The following is a 15,014-nucleotide window of genomic DNA, read 5'->3' as shown; positions in this document are numbered from 1 at the left end:
GGATTATGATAAGAGTTGTATGAGCCCCCTATAAGATGATTACCAAAACAAATTTATTTATTTGTCATCAGTCTTAGAACATTTTCTTCATTCTTGTATTCATCATTATTAGCTCCTCCTCATTTCCCACTACCCGTCTCTGGCATACCCTCAAGGAGCCATTAATCCAGTTACTGTCTATATAGATTCACCTATCCTGGATTTCAGATACAGAAAAATATTAAAAAACAAATAGACAAAGCTAACAAGATTAACAAAGTAAAACATTTTTAAAATGTCCATCGAAAAGAAAGAGAGTATTAAAAACTAGAGCACATTTAACTGGATCATAAGGGAGATAAAATAATAGGGTGCTAAATTTTAACCTAATTACATCTGCAAGAATACACTTTCCAAGGTGTTGTGAATGAGAACAAGGTTATTCACATCCATGGTCTATTGGCAGGGGCCTTTCACCAGGAGCTTAATCCACTTCTACTTCCAGCTCACTTTTATTTGTTTATGTGAACTGAAACAGCTTTAAACTGGGTCCAAAGGGAGCCCAAATGATAAGATATTGCATTTTGACCTAACTATGTTGCCACAATCAATTTTACAGTGTTCTCTGTCTGATAACAAGGCTGTTCACACCCCTCAACTAGGTTCGGAGGGAATTCACCACAGGCCTACTCCGGTGTGGACTCTGCAAATAGATTTTGGGCTTCCGCCCTCATCCATAGCCTTCTGAAAACCAGGTGTTCTCAAGCTCCGATACTGTTCCCTTCTTTAGATTGGAATTATATTGTTTACAATCCTTGGGTGCACAGGCTGGTGTGCTTCTTCCATGTGGACGTAGTTGATAGCTCACTTACATGCCTGCTAGTTTGGAAACAAACCTTTAAGACTCCAGATGACATTTTGTCTGACAACCGGGCACCAGCCTTTCTCTTTTTTTCACCACACTTTACTAGAGCACCATAACTTTAGTGATCTCTTTTTGAGGGCTAGCATCAAACAGGGCCATGACATAAGAACTAATTGTTCTTAGATTGGCACTAGAATTAAGTGCAAGTCCAGTACTCATGATCTGAGAAAATGGATTGGAGGATCTCAGTGGTCTTGAATTTGTTGAGGCTTGCCTTGTAGCCTAACATCTGATCTCTTCTAGAATATGTACCGGGTACACTGGAGAAGAATATATATTGTACCATTATTGGGTAGCGTGCTCTGTCCATGTCTAGGAGTTGATCTGTTTGATTTTGTTGTTTTTCAGTTCTGTTTTCCTTATTTTCTTTTCTGATGATCCATCTCTCCCTGAGAGTGTTATGTGGGAGTCTACAGTTTAGGAGCTCATACAACTCTTATCACAATCCATCCATATATCAATTGTGTAAAGCACATTTGTACATTCATTGCCCTCATCATTCTCGAAACATTAGCTCTCCACCTAAGTCCCTGGCATCAGCTCCTCATTTATTTCTGTTTTCAGCTCTGAACATTTGATGGATGGGTTTTGAGGGTCTTTCACTGGGCGCCTGTCTGTTTATTGAGGTTGTATGCTCTCTGTTTGTTGTCCCATTAAGCATTTTGTAGTGTCCATTCTTGTCTCTGTTTGGGTTTTCCGCCTTGAAATCTATTTCATCTAAAGGACTGCCTCTTTTTGCCAGGGGAATGGATGTTCTTGGGAGGATGGGGTCACACCAGGAGAAGGCACTGGAAGAGGAAATGAGAGATAATATAAAATTGCAAGAGTGTTGTAATAAAACAAAATACAGAAATGGATAAAATAACAAAGTCAAAGAAAAAAACCACCTAGTGGGTGGGAAACCTCTTCTTTGATAGGGTTATTTTGTTAACATGTGCAGTGCATGGGGGAAGTGTAGGACAAGTGGTGAGGGGAGGGTACCAGAGCCCAAAGCAGGAAAAAAGAAGGAAGGCAGGGACAAAAAAAGAAAAGAAAAAGTTGTTTGGGTACCAAACTACCCACCTAGAGCTCTTGTTATCTGGCAGCCACCTTGCGTGACTTTCTAGATTTCTAATGCAGAACCAACTTTGAGAATTAGTACATGTGATATTAGAGGCTTGCATTAATTAAGGGCTTGACATTAATGGACTCTGTTTTGGGGAATACCTGTTTTGTTTAATTGATCTTTATAAATGTGGGTTAGATTAGATGATTCTGAGTTTCTTTTTTTTAATCATTTTATTGAGGACTCGTAAAACTCTCATTACAATTCATACATTTATCCATTGTGTGTCAAGCATATTTGTACATTTGTTGCCATCATCATTCTCAAAACATTTTATTCTACTTGAGCCCTTGGTATCAACTCCTCATTTTCCCTTCCCTCCCCGCTCCGCCCTCCCTCATGAACCCTTGATAATTATAAATTATTATTATTTTGTCATATCTTGCCCGGTCCAACGTCTCCCTTCACCAACTTTTCTGTTATCCATCCCCCAGGGAGGAGGTTCTATGTAGATCCTTGCAACGGGTTTCCCTTTTCTACCCCACCTTCTCTGTACCCTCCCAGTATCGCCAGTCTCACCACTGGTCCTGAAGGGATCTTCTGTCCTGGATTCCCTGTGCTGCCAGTGCCTATCTGTACCAGTGTACATCGTCTGGTCTAGCCAGATTTGTAAGTAGAATTGGGATCATGTAGTGGGTGGAAGCATTAAGGACCTAGAGGAAAGTTGTGTTTCACCGTTGCTACGCTGCACCCTGACTGGCTCGTCTCCTCCCTGTGACCCTTCTGTAAGGGGATGTCCAGTGGCCTACAGATGGGTTTTGGCTCCCACTCCGCACACCCCCTCACTCAGAATGATACTATTTTTTGTGCTTTGTTGCCTGATACCTGATCCCTTTGACACCTTGTGATCACACAGGCTGGTGTGCTTCTTCCATGTGGGCTTTGTTGCTTCTGAGCTAGATGGCCGCTTGTTTCGCTTCAAGCCTTTAAGACCCCAGATCTTTTGATAGCCAGGCCTGAGGTTTCTATCAGTTCCTTACATTTCAAATTTACAGAGACCTTAAGTTCTACAGGGACAATTTAATTGGTCCAGTAGTTAATTTCCAGAAAATATTTCTTGAATACCGTTGTACCAGGCTTGATGTTATAACTTTTGAATTTCAGTCCCTTGTGGAGTTTATAGACTTATTACAGAAGTAGACCATAAATTAGGTATTTAAATATATGAAGTTCTTTAAAGGAAATACATAAAATATTACGAACATAAAGGCCCAGGGCTGTAGGCAAAGGGTAGGAAACTGAAAAATTGACACTTTAAATCTCTCTGAGGCATGGCTAGGAAGACAGACCTGGTGATGAATCTGCTTCTGAAAAGTTAACGTGCCTTGAAATTCCGATAGAGTAGCTCTCCTCTGTACACGTGGGAACACCAGGAGTCAGAACATAACAACAAGGAAGCGCTTACTAAGGTCCTATTTAGACTGACATTGAAGTGTGAGATGCCAACTATGCAAAGACTTTCAGAGCAAGGGCATTTCTACTGTGGAAACACTGCACATGAAGAATCTAAGATTGAGAAGATTTTTGTCTTTCCAGATTAGAAAAGTTCCGGCGAGGATGGACTAATGGTGGATATAATGGTGAAAATCAATGTGAAATGACTTGCCAAAGTGCTTAGCTAATATCAAAGCCTATATCAATAAAGATATTTGAAAATAATGTTTTTTAATGAAATGTTATTAATGTAAAACAAAAAATATCCCAATGTAGATTATCTATTGCTCAGAGCCGGAGCTAAAATATTTTGTTAAAAATCTTAAATAATTAATATTTCTGCACAAAGTTATAAGAGTGGGACAGTGGATTAAGCATTGGGCAGCTAACTGAAAGGTCAGTGGTTCAAACCCACTAGCCCCACTGTGTGGAAGAGAGATGAGGTAGCCTGCTTCCATTTATATTTATAGCCTCAGAACCCTAGTGAGCAGTTATGCACTACAGGGTTGCTATGAGTTAGAACTACTTACAGCAGTGAGTTTGGCTTTTGGGATAGTAAAGGTATGCATTCATATTTTCTCTTCCAGTGAGAAAATTGACAGAACAATTGTTACCATTTCTAGTATTTAAATATAATTTTTAAAATTGAGGATAAGAGCAAGGTATCCTAATCTGCATAAAAATACTAAAGGTAAAAAATATTAAAGATAAGGGTCAGGACAATGAAGGAAATTAATAAAGTAGAACAGGCCTAGGTCTGGCAAACAATATACTTTTTAGAAAACTTTCTCATATAGCATATCAATGAGTATGAAATGTTTTCTTGTTTTTACTTTATCCCTCTTTTTTCCTAGAATTTATTTATTTATTCACTCATTTATTTTTTCCAAGATAATTTTATTTTAATTTTTAACTTCTTTCAATTTCATCCATAGTAATCCCTTTCTTTTCCTTTCCACCAAGCCTTTAAAACTCTCTTTTAAAATTAACAAATCTTTTTATTGGGGCTCATACAACTCATCACAATCTGTACATACATCAATTGAGCAAAGCACCGTTCTACATTCGTTGCACTCGTCACTCTCAAAATTCACCTTCCACTTGGGTTCCTGGAATCAGCTCGGTTTCCCTTTTTTCCCCCTCCCTCCCCGCTTCCCCCTCCCCCCTAGTCCCTTAATAGTTTATAAAAAGTTATATCTTATCTTACACTGCCCGGCGTCTCCCCTCACCCACCTCCCCATTGCCCATCTCCCAGAGAGGAGGTTACACATAGATCTCCGAGATCGGTTCTCCCTTTCTGCACCCCCTTCCCTCCTGGTGTCGCCACTCCTACACTTTATCCCTCTTTGATGGAATGGAACATAGTTTGTTATTAGTCACATAATTCACATAGGTTCTTCTTAAGTTACTAAGTTAGCATATGGTATTTTGATTTTCTTAGTTGTGTGATAGTGTTCTCAAGTTGAGATAACTAGTGACAGCAGATTTCCAAGTTCAGGCTTACTATGGAATGACTGAGCCATTTAGTTTATTTGTTTTAGAGTATGATGTTGAAAAAACTAGGGTCAGAGATAAGAATCCCAGATAACCTCTGACTGTATGTTATTAGTGGTACCACTTCATGACAGCTATCACAGGTGCTAATGGTATTGCCATGTTGCAGCACACATGAGTGTGAATTGTGGTTACTATTATAAAAAGAACTAAAAGCTTCATCCTTTCAGATAAAAATGGCACTTTTGTGTAGCTTTTGTGTTTGCGCTTAATGTTGGTTTAGAGTTAATATAGTATGACTAAAGTTTGGTCCTATGATATAAGTCCTGTAAAATTAACCTTTAATTTCTAAAACCATTTTATAAAACTAAACCAGTATCAGCTAAGTCCACACAAAGAAGCACACCAGCCTGTGTGCTCCAGGAATGTAAATATGTAATAAAACCCAAATCCAACACAGGGAATGGTACCATAAATTCTGAACACCCAGTTTGCAGAAGGCTTTGGATGACAGTAGAAGCTCATAGTCCATTTGCAGTGTTCCCACACGGACTAAGCTTCTAGTGAGTCTCCTCTGACCCTAGTCCAGGGATGTGGATAGCCTTTTATCAGACAGAGAGCATTTACAGTCAATTACGGAAGATACAGTTAGGTTAAAACGTGACACCTTATCATTTGATCTCCATTTGAACCCATTTTTAAATTGTTTGTTTTAATGCTTTCAGCTTTCCTTTTCCCCGCTGCTTTCTCACATGCAGTTCTTCTCTGTTTTGTCATTGTTATTGGGTGCTTTAATTTTTTCACTTGTTTCCTGTTGGTGTTTGGTATGATTCTCTGTAGATGAAATCCAAGATAGGTAAATCTGCAGAGACAGCAATTGGATGCATTACTGAAGGGCTCACAGGGATGCGGTGGGAAAATGGGAAAGTAACAGTGAGCGTGAGAAGAAAATAATCTGAAATGGATTGTGATGATCATTGCACAACTCCTCCTAATGTAATTGAATTATTAAATTGTATGACATGTGAATTATATGCCAATAAAACTATTTTAAAATGTTAACCAAAATAAAGACTATGTTATTTTAAAAGAATAAACCAAAATTTTAAATATTGCACATATTCATTCCTTGATTTTAGTGATGGTAGGATGGGGAGACTAAATGAACATTGATATGTATATTTATTCAAACTTCTAGTTTAGTGATAAAGACCAAATTGTTTTGAAATTTGCATTTCCTTGGTAATGAAGATATTCCTGGAAGGACTTGATCTGGCAAGGTGGTTGCGTGACACTTGATGTCCTTTTTTGTTGTTTAGTTGGTAATTCCATTAACTACTCAAGATGACTTGGACAAAGCTGTGGAACTTCTAGATCGTAGTATTCATATGAAGAGCCTCAAGATATTACTTGTAGTAAATGGAAGTACACAGGTAGGAATTGGAATAGATTTTTTCAATAAAGATGGTAAGATTTATTCCCTATTTCGAACATAGTTATGTTTTGGTAATCACTGGTCATCTTTAAATATGGTTAAAAGTCAACTTGTATACTGTAATGGCTGTAGTTTAGCATCCTTGCTCCTCCGAAGCCCAAAGCCAAACCTATAAATAAGTATAGTATCTTGTTGTACATATGAAACTAATAGAAGTTAAGAACTTGTGGAGAATTATATTAAAATTTCAAAGAGTAAAAGATTTGGTAAACTCAAAACCAATATAGAATACCTAGATTATATTTGGTAGGTAAGAGGATTCTGTGTGAAATTCTGAGTGGGAGAATACCATTAAGTGTCTTTCTTTCCTTGACAGGCTACTAATTCAGAGCCATTGCCATCATTGGAAGATTTGGATAACACAGTATTCGGAGCAGAAAGGAAAAAACGGCTTTCTGTTATAGGTAAGAAATCTAGTATATAAATCATGGAATATAGATAATCCGTCAATTTTTCTTCATCCATTCATGTCTGGCTATGCTTAAACATCCCAAAAGAAGACACATTGTTGTCAAGTTGATTCTGACTCATAGTGATCCAATAGAGATCCTATAAGCTCTTCTGTCCTATCAGGTTTCCGAGACTGTGTGATCATTAGGGAAGCAGACTGCCACATCTTTCTTCCATGGAGTGGCTGGTGAGTGCAAACCCCTAGCCAGTTAGTTACGCCTTCAGGGCTGCTTACACCTAAATATGCCCTTAATAATTAGCAGCATTGCTCTCACTCCCTGCAGTTTACCCAAGTTTAGCTATTTTTGAGCATTTGAGTTGCCTTGGAAATTCCCTTGAAATATTAAAGCATGTGTTGGTGTTGTATGCCATCAAGTTGATTATAATTCATGGTGACCATCTATGACAGGGGAGACTGCCTGTAAAGCTTCTAAGGCTGTAATCCTACAGGCACATCACCAGGTCTCATACGGCAAAACAGCTGAGTTCAAATCACTGGTATCTTTCAGTTAACCATGTGCCACCCATAGAATAAACAGTCCTCATTATAGATGTTTTAATGTTTAAGAAATTCAGGAGACACTTTTAAGATGTTTTAAATTAACAATCTTCATTATAGATATTTTAACATTTAAGAAATTCAGATGGCATTTTGAAGATGTTTTAATTGAACAAATAGACTGGAAGAAAAATATAAGAGGAAGAAATTCCAAACATTAGCAAGTAGACTAGAATCCAAATTCATAAGCCTTTCTCAAGGGCTTTAGTTACTGCTGGGATGCTATCAATTCTAGGATGCTAAAGAGTGTTAAAAATGTATGTGTTATACATTATTATTATTTTTGGCATTTAATTTAGGTGCTTATAACCCCTCAGTTCTGTGTATCTTCTTCAACTTATATAAAACATTAATAGTCTGTGCACATTTTCTTTGGCTATAGAAAACCAACGGGTAATTGTTATGAGTGAGCTCATTGTTGCAGATAGGGCAGTGAAAAAATGGTTCTTAAAGATAGTGTGAAAATACCTAAGAATAGATTTGAAAGGCAAAAGCAGGCGAAATGGCTAAATAGGGAAGATTCTAGAGAGTAGGGAAAAATAAGAGGATTGTGAATCTAAAAATAACAAAGACTGGTACAGTCATGAAGGAGAATTGTTGAGGATGAAAGAAGAGATTAAATGAATTACCAAAATTCCTCTTACTCATCTCCATTTTGTTCCTTATAGGAAACTATTTATTTTATAATAATTCCCTTCTAAGTTTCTTATATAAGTTCTACTTTTAGTTTCTGACATACATCGGAATGTGTGTGGCTGGGATGATATCCAAGTAAAATAAAAATTACCTGCCCTCATTTTGATAAAATTTTAAATGTTTGGTGAAAGAATAGTTGGATTGACTGAATTCAGATCCTAGCACTTTGAATAACTCTGCCCTCACTTTTAAGTCATGGGATTGTTAAAACAATAAATTGAGAAACTTTTGAAGCACGTTAATCGAGAAACTTTTGAAGTACAGTAAAAAAAAAAAAAAAGGAGGGGGGGGGCTTTGCCTGTGATGGGCACCTTTTGACCTTGAAAGGAAGAAAAAGTCACCAGCATCAGCTACCCAATTCTGCTGGTTTTGTTTCCTTAACCAATCCACCAGAAAACCTTGACCCAATTCACTTAAATTGCTTCATCATCGTTGCTATTGTTAGGTGCCATCGGCTCGGCTCCAACCCATGGCAACCCGATGCACACAGAACGAAACACCGCCTGCTCCTGCACCATCCTCACAAATGCTCCTATGCTCGAGCCCATTGTTGCAGCCACGAGGTGCTATCGATCTGTCTTGTTGAGGGCCTTCCTCTTTTTTGCTGCCCCTCTACTTAACTAAGCATGATGTCCTTCAGGAACTGGTCTCTCCTGATAATATATCCAAAGGATGTGAGATGAAGCCTTGCCACTCTCACCTCTAAGGAGCATTCTGGCTGCACTTGTTCTAAGACAGTCTTTTTTTCTTTTGTCAGTTTATTCTACCTTCAGTTTTCTTCACCATCACCGTAGTTAAAATGCATCAGTTCTTCTTTGGTCTTACTTATTCAGTGTCCACCTTTCACACGCATATGAGGCAGTAGAATGCTATGACTTGGCTCAGGCACACCTTAGTCCTTAAAGTAACCTCCCTGCTTTGCAATACTTTAAAAAGTTCTTGCGCAGAAGATCTACTGTGTTAGGCCAGGTTAACGAGAGAAACATATCAGGGACACTCAGATGTGTAAGAAAGAGCTTTATATCAAGAGGTAATTGTACATCAGGAAAACATCCCAGCCCAGTCCAACTCAAGTCCATCAGTCTGACAATAGTCTGTAGGCCCTTCTTCAGACTCACGCAGTTACATGCCATGATGCAGAATTCGGGAATATCAGCAGGTGGTAGGTTCTCTCTCTCTCTCTATATATATATATGTGTATATACATGTACATGTATGTTTATATACATATATATAGTTTGTATTAACTAAAAATGATTTTCTTACTGATATTTATGAAAGAATATAATGTAACTTACTCATGTCTGCTTTATAGCTTAGTTTTTTTATATTGGGAAAAGGGGGGAAATGTTTCTCTTAATAAACATAGCATCATTTTCTTTTCTTTTCTTTTTTCAAAAAAGAAAAGCTTGTAGTTCGTTCAGGGATCGTTTGCTGGCCCTTTGGAGCGTTTTCCAGTCCAGTCTGTTGGGGCACCACGCCCTGGCCCCAAAGTCCACCTTCAGCATTCCCTGGGGACCTTGCCACTCCATTCCCTTGCTGTTCCGCTGCACTCCCCCAGTGCTTTGCCTCGGTGTATATAGCATCATTTTCACAGGGAATGATGTGATTAATTAAATGAACTATATTAAATTAATGACAGATTCTTAATTTTCCCAAGATTCAAAGAGATTTAAATTTCAGGAATATGATTTGTCACCAAAAAGAAAAGCTTAATTTTAAGTAACCCAGATTTAAAATTCAGGATTTCAAATTGAAATACAGTTATACGGACTCAGTGACTAAGAAGTTATCTCAGCAGGGAAAGGCTCATGAAGGTTAAATAAATTTCTCAAAACTACATATCTGGTAAATCATACTACACTTAGCCAAAAGGCCGAGAAGTGATACAGTCTCTGGAAATAGAACTTAAACTGAGATTTAACTCAAAGCCCATATCCTTAATGTAATCTGATGCTGCCTTCTAGAAATATTAAAGTAAAAAATACCTAGGTACGAGTGGTACTTCCCTGTTCTGTATTATCAGGTGCGTTAGGCCAGGTTGACTAGAGAAACAAATCCAGACACACTTGTGTGTAAGAAAGAGCTTTATATCAAAGAGCAGTTGTATATTGAGAAAACGTCCCAGCCCAGGCCAGATCAAGTGCACAAGTCCAGTATTAGCCTATGTGTCCATAAAGCCTATCTGTGCATTCCTCTTGGGACTTAAGTGGCACATGCAATAATGTTGAATGCAGGAAGATCTTGTGGATCCAATGGCGGTGGACCCATCTCCAGGGCTCCTGGTGCCATCAGCATTGCTTCATGTGGCTTATCAACAGGAATGTGTAGCAGAGAGTGTGACTCACCTCTTCTGATGACAGAATCAAGAGACAGAAAGTTCCCCGAATCCTCATGAGAAAGTCATGCCCACACATAGGCTTCATTGGCAATGACCTGATTGACAGGCTATACTCCACCCCTTCACTCATAATACTCTCAAGTTGACATGAGGTTCTGTAACTACCACATCAGCCTATGATGTAGTGTCAAGTCAGAAATAAATACCAGCTGGTAAATATAAATGAATAATATGGTGAGAATAATCATCATAGTAGTGTAGGAATTTAGACAGGAAATAAAATATATGAAGTTTTACAAACATGAATGTTCTGCTAACTTTTAATAAAAATGAGACTTCTAATGCTAAAAACTTTTAGTGACATAGGCTATAATTCTGTTTGTATTAACAAAAATGGTTGGTTTTCTTGCTGATAATTATACAATCGTATGATATTTTTCTTTGAGGTCCTACTAGTAGAGATAGAAGTTCCCCTCCCCCAGGGTACATTCCAGATGAATTGCATCAGGTTGCCAGGAATGGATCATTCACTAGTATCAACAGTGAAGGAGAGTTCATTCCAGAGAGCATGGACCAAGTAAGTAAAACTTTGATGTCGTTTTGTATTTTACTGAAATATGGATATTGTTATGGTCAGTGTGATTTGGCAGGTACCTGGTTTAGGGAGTGGTGTGTGTGTGTGTGCGGTTGTTTTTAACTGTTTTTTAATCATCTTCCTTTTTGAGTGAACAGAAAATACTTATGTTTAGGGAAATACCCATTAATATAAATATGGATATGTTTGTGCTTTGATGTATGAAAAATACTGAAATAAGACTGATTTCCTGTAATGCTCATCCACAAATGAGTGATTGCATTTGTTTGTTGTCCTGAGCTTAATGTTTATATCTTTAACATTTGAAAGATAAAATGAAACTACAAATATTTAACTTTTTTAATTTTGAGGAACATTTAAAAGTGAGTTTTCTAGTATTGATTATTCTTAGAGTTGCATTATGTTTTTAACATTATTCTGAATGCTCACACTATTGTAGAGTAAACTATGCTCTATAATGTAACAATCATTATGTCATGAGTCTTAATTTGTCTGGGGCATTTCTCCATTTCAGCAAGCGACATTGTGTTAACAATGGTATATTTTTTATTATCTAAACTAATAATCTATAAAGAAAGTATTTTCTCCTGGGAAATTTTGAAGTACTGGCTTCTCTGCAAGGGATAAGTACACTTTAAGCATTTGAAAGCTAGCTACTAACTGCAAGGTCGGTGGTTCAAACCCATCAGCTACTTATTGGGACAAAGATGAGACTCTACTCATATAAGGACATACAGTCCTGTAACCCAATGTAGGGTCATTATGAGTTGGAGTTTACTTGATTGCAGTGGTTTTGGTTTTCTTTTGGGGAGGGCTTTTAGGCTTTCTTATCAGGGGGTGTGGTTTGGTTTAATTCCTAGGAATGACTGGAAGTTGGTCTAGTGTTTCTTTTGAGGGTGGTAAAATTTGTGAGAGTTGCATAATGCTGGGAATCTAATAAATATTGAATCATACAATTTAAGTGGATTAATGTTTATGGTATATGAATTATATCTCAGTAAAGCTGCTTTTAAAACAAAGAACAACAGAAAGTAGCTTTCCTTTATATCCAATTGCATCATTGTTGTGTATAGCTACTCTTGTTTATTTTTCTAGATGTTGGATCCATTATCTTTAAGCAGCCCTGAAAATTCTGGCTCAGGAAGCTGTCCATCACTTGATAGTCCTTTAGATGGGTAATGTTGATTGTGGTTTCTCTTTCTGAATATCTGCATAGTTAGACTGTTGAATTATCAAGAACTCATCTGTGCTACATTCAGAGGAAAGTAACTGATACCTGTCTGTATTTATTGCAGTGGAATGTTTTCACTGATTGGACCTCAAGGGTCTCTTCTGATTATACTATTCTGAGTATTCTTACTTGCCAAAATTGGGTATTTGAAGCTAATTCAAAATTATAATTTATATACATTTACTTTTAAAACTGTAAAGGTGAAACAAATTAAAATTTTCTTTAAATTATTTGGGTTTATTTTAGATTTCTAGAATTGTCTCAGGATTATATTCATTCTGGCACAAATTAAAAATAATGTACATTCTTGATAATTATGGCCTGGTGTTTTAATTGTCACTTAAAAACTTAAGTAATTTTTTGATTTGTGAAATAGCTGTTTAGGAATATAATTGTAATGTTCCTAATGTAACCTTTTTGTTCCAAGTCCTTTCGATCCTGGTCTAAATAAGACAGTGCTCTGGCTTGACACAAAAATTCGTTATCTTTATTGACATCATTAGGATCATTGCTAGTTGGAATTAACTGATTGGCAATGGCTTTGGTTGAGTTACCTATTTCGTTTCTTCTTGGATTGCTTTATGAACTCAAATTGTGAAAGATAACTTACATATTTAAATATTTTTAAATGTCTTTTTTGTATGTACATGAAATTCTGTGTTAATATTTACTTCAAGTGGAAATTATAAAATTAAAAAATTTTTAAATTCAGGGAAATTAGAATGAAAGGCTATAGTTTATGGATACTTAATATTTGCAAGGCACTGTCCTGAGCCTTTTACATTTACTAGGTGTCTTCAAAAGTGAGTGGAAAAATGGAATTTAAAGACAGCAGAAAGTTTCCACAAACCGTTTCAGTGCCCCACACCCAGTACACCTAGTGTTAATACCTCTTTGTATAGATGAGGAAACCATCTCAGAAAGTTAATTTACCAAGTTTATACAGCTAGTTTTTTGGCAGACCTAGACCGAAAACAGAATTTTCTGATTCAAAACCTTATTCATATCATTATACTGATTAATTAATTCTAAGTCAGGTGTTTTGCCTGCCTGTACCAAATAATTTTCAAAATGATATTTCTCTATTTTCCAGTTATGTTAACATTTCAGTATAAGCTCTTATACATATATGTTTACTTTTAAATGTATGAGTACATTTGTTTATATATTTATGCACACTGAAATTGCTTTTAAACTTTGAAAAAAGTATCCTATTTGTATAGTTTGTCTTAATGAAACATTAAATTACTTTCTCCTTACAGAGAAAGCTATCCAAAGTCACGAATGCCTAGGGCACAGAGCTACCCAGATAATCATCAGGAATTTTCAGGTTAGCCTATCCAAATTGTAAATGTGTAAATATTTATGTCATTAAGGGATGGTTTGGGAGGGTAAAGGGAGATTTTCTAAGAGTCAAATGAAAATTCATTATTGTGTATGTTATCATTATAAATACATGCCTTTTTTTTCTTTTTACAATATGTAACATTCCACAAATGTTTTAACAGACTATGATAATCCTATCTTTGAGAAATTTGGAAAAGGAGGAACATACCCAAGAAGGTATCATGTTTCATATCACCATCAGGACTACAATGACGGTAAGTTTCTGGCAATTAGGCAACAAGAACAACTTGCTTCAAAATCTCATATATATTTATTCTCCTTAGATAAAGAGTGTTCCTGAATCACTCTGTTTTCTGTTTTTTTTAATATTTTTAGAAAAAGTAATTACAATTAAAATATATTAATGTATATCAGCTTACTTCATAATACTGGTCTATCTCTTAAAATCAAGCAATTAAATAATATTAATTAGAAAATTACTTTTTGATGGTGGAATGCATCCTAGCATTGCTCCTTTAAAGAAAAATTATTACTGCCTTTACAAACTTTTGTGTTTTTAAATCAAACATGATTTCCCCCCTCTTTTCTATTCAAACGGGAGGGACCTCTCTGATTTTCTTGTGTGTGTGCTTCACCATAAGGAATTATTTGAATTTGCAGTCAGTTCTCAAGCTTTTTTTGCCCTACCGTTCTCCTCTTTATTTGAACCTTCACTTCATGCTTTTTTCTGACTTTGTGAGTCATTGGTAACAAGGACATTTCTTTGAATTCTTGGGGGCGGGGAGAAAAGATTCTTAAGTTTAAAACATATCACATAATCATTACTATTACAATTCTTACCAAGAAAATGTTTTGTTCTCCAAGTTACATAGATGTACACATTAAAGTACAGTATATTAATAAAAGTTGTCAAGAAAATTCTTTTTTTTTATTTATAGGTCGTAAAACTTTTCCAAGAGCTAGGAGGACACAGGGGACCAGCTTCCGGTCTCCTGTGAGTTTCAGCCCTACTGACCATTCCTTAAGCACCAGTAGTGGGAGCAGTATTTTTACCCCAGAGTATGATGACAGTCGAATCAGAAGGAGGGGCAGTGACATCGACAACCCTACTTTGACTGTAATGGACATCAGCCCACCCAGCCGCTGTAAGTAATAGAAATTAGTCTACATTTTTTTCAAAAGACGATGACAACATTCGCACAGATGTGTTTGACAAAATGGATATATGTAGGCATTGTGAGAAGAGCTGTAAGAGCCCCCAATAAAAGAAAATCAAAATTGAAAAAAGAAAGAAAACATCCCCCCCCCCCGGAAAAAAAAAGAAATTAGTCTAGAAAATATACAACAGAATCTTTGTAAATTT

General features: G+C 36.6%; 1 protein-coding gene across 1 annotated transcript in view; it reads left to right on the top strand.

Moving 5' to 3' along the window:
* Positions 1 to 15,014, top strand: part of MAP3K2 (mitogen-activated protein kinase kinase kinase 2) — a 124,337-nt gene that overhangs the window by 74,071 nt on the left and 35,252 nt on the right. Inside the window, exons 6-12 of the mRNA XM_075529923.1 lie at positions 6,257 to 6,370; positions 6,749 to 6,836; positions 10,925 to 11,055; positions 12,169 to 12,248; positions 13,567 to 13,634; positions 13,813 to 13,905; positions 14,590 to 14,796. Of these exons, the coding sequence (XP_075386038.1) occupies positions 6,257 to 6,370; positions 6,749 to 6,836; positions 10,925 to 11,055; positions 12,169 to 12,248; positions 13,567 to 13,634; positions 13,813 to 13,905; positions 14,590 to 14,796 (781 nt within the window). The remainder of the gene's footprint in view (positions 1 to 6,256; positions 6,371 to 6,748; positions 6,837 to 10,924; positions 11,056 to 12,168; positions 12,249 to 13,566; positions 13,635 to 13,812; positions 13,906 to 14,589; positions 14,797 to 15,014) is intronic.

This window comes from Tenrec ecaudatus, chromosome 13, assembly GCF_050624435.1.
Source record: "Tenrec ecaudatus isolate mTenEca1 chromosome 13, mTenEca1.hap1, whole genome shotgun sequence".
NCBI classification, from domain to species: domain Eukaryota; kingdom Metazoa; phylum Chordata; class Mammalia; order Afrosoricida; family Tenrecidae; genus Tenrec; species Tenrec ecaudatus.
This window is presented reverse-complemented; position numbering and strand designations above follow the sequence as displayed.